The sequence below is a fragment of the Vombatus ursinus genome, unplaced genomic scaffold (assembly GCF_900497805.2).
Source record: "Vombatus ursinus unplaced genomic scaffold, bare-nosed wombat genome assembly UNPS02014793.1, whole genome shotgun sequence".
Taxonomy (NCBI): Eukaryota; Metazoa; Chordata; class Mammalia; order Diprotodontia; family Vombatidae; genus Vombatus; species Vombatus ursinus.
This window is the reverse complement of record NW_020954571.1, coordinates 8,160,584-8,166,587: the sequence shown is the minus strand read 5'-3', so window position 1 is coordinate 8,166,587 and position 6,004 is coordinate 8,160,584. Positions and strand designations below refer to the sequence as shown.

General features: G+C 45.6%; 1 protein-coding gene across 1 annotated transcript in view; it reads left to right on the top strand.

The window, feature by feature from the left end:
• The first annotated feature begins 3,678 nt into the window (after positions 1-3,678).
• Positions 3,679-6,004, top strand: part of PLPP7 (phospholipid phosphatase 7 (inactive)) — a 38,683-nt gene continuing 36,357 nt past the window's right edge. Inside the window, exon 1 of the mRNA XM_027869663.1 lies at positions 3,679-4,329. Coding sequence (XP_027725464.1) covers positions 3,879-4,329 — 451 coding nt within the window. The 5' untranslated portion in view covers positions 3,679-3,878. The remainder of the gene's footprint in view (positions 4,330-6,004) is intronic.

Genomic DNA, 6,004 nt, shown 5'->3' with positions numbered 1-6,004 from the left:
AAGAGAAGAGAAGAGAAGAGAAAAGAGAAGAGAAGAGAAGAGAAAAGAGAAGAGAAGAGAAAAGAGAAGAGAAAAGAGGAGAGGAGAGACAGAGAGAGGGAGGGAGGGAAGGAGGGAGTGAGGGAGGGAAGGAGGGAGGGAGGGAGAGAGATAGAGAGAGAGACAGAGAGAGAGAAAGGGAAGGAGAGACAGACAGACAGAAACAGAGACAGAGAGACAGACTGACAGAGAGACAGAGAGAGAGAGAAACAGAGAGACAGAGAGAGACAGAGAGAGAAGGCATGCCCACATCCAAAGGTCCGTGGCAGCACTGGGAGTTCTCCAAGGTGCTAAAATAAACCTAGGGAAGGATCAGATTTCTGGACTGAAATAACCCAATAGCAGCAGCCTTAGAAATCTGAACTGAGAAAACAACACTCGAATGGGGAGGGACTGGGATAAGGGAAGATAGTTATTAATAATACTTTAATATAGATTCCTTTTCCGTTTTGTTTGTTTGCTGCGCAGGTGTATGGCTTCCACCCTGGATTTAAGGCAAACTCAGTCTCTCTCCTTTCCCTTCCTTTTCCCATAAACTGTGTTTGTCTCCCTTGGTGATTTATTTTCAATTCAGCCTATGAACTGCAATCGAATGAAACTGGAATTCAGCACTAGCTCAGCGTCATTGCTCCTCTCCCTACCTTTTTTCTTCATTTCTGCTGTACCCATTACCAAAGTCTAGCAAGTTCCTTTTCATCTCTAACATTCTATGATTCTGTTTGGTTTTGTTGGTAGTGGGTTGTTCCCCCACCCACCCAGTGTCTAGGAATTGTAGCTAGGTGGCACAGTGGATAGAGTGCTTGGCCTAGAGTCAAGCAGACTCATCTTCCTGAGTTCAAATCTGGGCTCAGACATTTACTAGTTGTGTGACTCTAAGCAAGTCACTTAACCCTGTTTGCCTCAGTTTCCTCATCTGTAAAGTGAACTGAAGAAGGACATGGCAGACCACTCCAGTACCCTTGCCAAGAGAACCCCAAATGGGGTCACGAAGAGTCAGACATGACTGAATTCAAGAATTTCAAGATGAGATTTTGCTGATCCTATCTGGTCTCAGGGTGCCAATACTTATTATCTTTGTGGCCACAGGTCTCTTCACTTTTTTCATCCTCAGTTTTCTCATCTATAAAATGGAAAATACAACATTTACATTTTCTACCTTATTGGATTTTTGTGAAGAAAACACTTTGTAACCCCTAAACTATTAGGTAAATATGAGTTGTTATGGTGATTTATTTATATGGATCTGAGAGAACAATCTTAGCTTATAGATTTAGAGCTTATCTAGTCTGGCACTTTGTTTTGCAGATGAGGGAAACTAAGTAAGGCCTAGAGAGGTTGAGTAACTTGCCCAAATAACACAGGTGGTAAGTGGCAAGATCGGGATTCAACCTCAGTTCCTCTGACATATCCAAAGCTTTTTTCACTGTACTCTTATACCCCACTGTATACTGTACCCTTCTGCCTCTGATAAGTTGATCCTACTTAGCACTAATAATCTGTACCACACTGTCCAGCACTTTTTTATACAAACTTGTATCATTTACTTTTTTTGTCTCACATATTTGAGTTTTGTCTGTAAGTTCTTGGAAAATGGGACCATATCTCAAACTCATTCTGTCTCCCTCACAAGTTCCTAGCACCTAGTGGATATTCAATAAAGAGTCAATTGATTGATTACATTTGTGCAATCAGCCCAGAATGAAGTAGCTCAATATTAGCATTCCCACTTTTTCAGCAGCATACAGGGCAGCCCATTTCTTGAGGTCAGTCACCCCCTGAGACCATGGCAGAACTGGCTTTCTGCCCCCCAGCTGTTCATCTCCCCGAGGTCCAAGACAACAGTTGTCCCCACACCCTGTCTATAGCAGCATCCAGTCATTCCTGAGATGCTGACACATGCTGTCAGGATATTAATAGCAACAGCCCAAAACGGCTAGGTTTCTCCGTCTTCTCTTGAGACCCAGTAGGGTCATATGGTCCTTGGTAGCTGTGATTACATTTGGGTGGCTAAGGAGGACAGAGTGAGATGCCACCCCATGGAAGAGCTGGACTTTGCAGTCGAATCTTGAGAAGAGGCTTCCCAGGAGCATCTCTGAAACCTGAGAAAGCCTGTTTAGTTACATATTATCCATTGTTATCAACTGGAGAGGGTGGGGAAATTGCTAGATAAGTATCCATGTTTGTATCACCAGAAAGCCCATCTCTTACATAGTTCGAAGTATATTTGAAACTCCAGTGTCCAATGAGGGGAAGAAGAGATGTACATATAGATACCTACAGGCCTGGCTCTGTTCCACCTCTCTTCATCAGGTCTGGCAGGTGACTAAAGACTTGTTCACAGCTCCAGATTAGTTAGGGATGGAATGATCAAAAGATGGAGAGACCCTTTTCCTCTCTACTCTTTGGATGGGGTGATCACAAATAGAAGCAATTTACTCCAAAGCACAAAGAGTATCAGAGGTGAAGATGGCAATAGGCCACCTCCCCACTCCCCCGAGCACTACATGATGCTTCACTCTTGCTTCTTCCCAAGGATAGTGGATGGTGTTCCCGGGAGGCCACAGGCAGCATTTGGGAGAAGCTGATAGGTAAAAGATTTCCTTAACCTGTCCAGCTATCAAGGCAGCTGTCTCCCTGACAAGTGAACAGCCAGATTCCTGGATCCTGAGCCAGGAGGCCTGATTAATCTTTGCTACTGATTTCACTCATCCCAAACAAGCTAACTTTCATCTTTCAGTCACCCCTAAAATGGGACAAAAGCCACAATTTTGTGAAAGAATAAAATACTTTAGGCCCTTCTGACTTCATGACTGGGAGGGGAGAGGGAAGAATAGATCTGAGTTGGACTCTCCTCCAGAAGCAGATTCAGGACCCCCAGATGACTGTTACTGAGCTGGTGGTCAGGCTCCTGCACTTTTGCAAAGTTCTGACGCTTTTGCAGGAATCTCTTGGGAGTAAATCCATTACCCAGACCATTTTATCACACCTCTCTCTAATGGAAATCAAATCCTACAAATTTCAATTAGATTGGGCTGTGTTGTACAGAAGCCAAATCTAATACCAGGGGGAAAAATTGACTGCCAGTCTAATGAAATGCTGTCAGGGTGGGTGTGGCAGAATTGACATAGGCCAGGGCTGGGGGCCAGGAAGACTTGAGTGGTAATGCTTTCTCTCCCATTAACTCCATCTAGTGCCAGGCATGAGGCTCTTAGCCTCAGCTCCACTATCTATTACATGGGATTGGGACAGCCCCCTTAGAACAGGCAAGGAGGCTGGACTAGTTTATTGAATGTCTGCTGAGGAAATCATGAATAAACCTGGGTCACCTGTAATTCTCAGCGCTCAAAGAAAATGCTGATTTACAGTACTATCAGGGCTAGGCCTGCAAAAAAAAGACTTTAATTGGCATAAGAAGCAACAACAAGAAAGGATTTTTAAAAAAAACTACATTTCCCAGAGTTCCTTAAAAGACTGGAAGCAATTGGAAGATTTAAATAGCCCAAGCCCAAAGCCATCAGACCTCAGCTGGGAGAATCACCCTCCTCTTCTGCACGTCCATTGGACATAATCCCTGCTTTTCAGGGCTGGATTGGATACCGAAGCTGGCATTAATTTTTCCTTCAAGCTTGGTAGCAGCAATGAAGTAAACAGCCATGTGCATTCCTCTACTCTATATTTAACTACAGCGGTTTGTGCAGGAGAGGTCTGCAAGAGGAGGGAATTGTGGTTCTTTATAGAAGCTCCTGGCTTGGGGGAGAGAGAGCAGCCATCTGAGTGGGGTGTCCCCGGCTCATCTTGGGCAGAGGGCCTTTCTCTTTGTGAGCCAATCCAAGGCCGTCATGCCAGCCTCTCAAAGCAGGTCCCGGGCACGGGACCGAAATAATGTTCTGAACAGGGCTGAGTTCTTGTCACTGAACCAGCCTTTAAAGGGGGCTCAGGAGAATAGGAGCTCCAGCAGGAAGACGACAGGCCCATCTGTGCAGGCCCCACCACCGAATGAGGGGTCCAAGGAGCGGAGGCAGTCCCAGCAGCTGCCCGAAGAGGACTGCATGCAGCTAAACCCATCCTTCAGGGGAATTGCATTCAACTCCTTGCTGGCTATTGACATCTGTATGTCCAAGAGGCTGGGCGTCTGTGCCAACCGAGCTGCCTCCTGGGGCAGTGCCCGCTCTATGGTCAAACTCATTGGGATCACAGGGCATGGGATCCCTTGGATTGGGGGCACCATTATCTGCCTGGTGAAGAGCAGCACTCTTGCAGGGCAAGAGGTCCTGATGAATCTGCTGCTGGGTAAGTGAGACCCTCCCCTTACAGCTCTACCAGAGAGAAATTCATTTTTTGCCTCTCCTGTCCCCACCCCCAAACCTGGAACCTTATGCCCTGGGTTTCCACCCAGGGAAACCAGATGGAACAATTTAATGAGGTTAATCAAGAAAGCATTTTCGTACCAGAGCCAGAGATGCCCTAGAAATGAGAAAGTATCTAGACATATGAAGGAGGGGATCAGAAGTGGACTTTAAATAAGGACCCTTGCAAAGATAGAATAGAAAGTGCTGTCAGGGGTGAGGCTGAAAGTTTAAGGGAAAAACCCTGCAACAAAGCATTAGCCTTTCTTTCCAAGGCCTCAGAGCAAGAGGAGACCTAGAGAAAACTATTTGAAATTTTAATACGCTCAAATGTTCTCTTAAATACTTCTTTGGAGAGAGATCTGGAGAGTCTGATGGTGACTTGCTACAGACTAGCTGTGGAAGGATGTTAGCTCTTCTGTTGCAAGGCTCAAACTCCTTTCATGTGGGTCAGACTTTGATTGCTGACTTTGGACTAATTCCTTGCCAACATAAAACTTTGCTCAGTCGTTCGCACTACAAGGAGCTCAGTGATGCCCCTCGTCTCCATCCTCCCCTCTAGCGAGTATCATCCTAGACTCTGTGTGAATCTGTCTCTTGTTTTTCCCCCGAAACTAGACCCACATCTCCCCATACTGATACCATTTTTGAGAGTGGGGAGGACAGATACTGTGCTTGGGGCTCTGTTCCAGAGGGATCAGAATGTGTCAGTCTGAGGACCCCTCCCATAACTTCTGCCAGGACTAATGTCCTCATCTGCCCCTTTTCCAGGGAGGGACACGAGAGAAGAGGGCCCTCCTATCTAGTTGACTTGTTTTTCCAGAGCCTTGGCCGCTAGTGAATAACCATTTAGGGCTCACCCTATGCCAAACATGGGGCAGAAAGCATACAGAAGTCCCTCCCTCTGCAACTGTGACTCCCAGGCCTGGCTCTGTGCCACCCTAGCGTGTCAAGGGGTGAGCTGTGAACTTCTGCCTACATTCCCAAAATAAAACTAATTTTGATCCACTCTGATGTGGAAATTAATGTATGTGTGCCATTCAGAAGGTGTAGAAGAATAAAATATCAAAGAACAAAACAAAGAAGGCTATAAACAGCTAGGTGATGTGGTAGATAGAATGCTGGGCCTGAAGTCAAGAAGACCTGAGTGCAAATCTAACATGAGAAACTTAACTAGCTGTATGAACCCAAGCAAGTCATTCAACCTCTGCCTCAGTTTCCTTAACTATAAAATGTGGATAATATTTATTTATTTTTTGCTTGGCAATGGGGTTAAGTGACTTGCCCAGGGTCACACAACTAGTGTCAAGTGTCTGAGGCTGGATTTGAACTCAGGTCCTCCTGACTCCAGGGCCAGTACTCTATCTACTGCACCACCTAACTGCCCCATAAAATGGGGATAATAAAAGCACCTACCTTGCAGGGTTGTGGTAAGGATCAAATGAGATAATATTTGTAAAAAGCACTTAGCTACAGTGCCTAGCACATAGTAAGTGCTGTACAAATCCTTATTCCCTTCCCTTCTAGACTTCCCTTCTCTTATTTCCTTCCCTTCCCAACTCTAGAAAAGCTGAGGGTCATAGCTCTTGGAACTAGGATTCTCAAGGTGGCAATGTGGA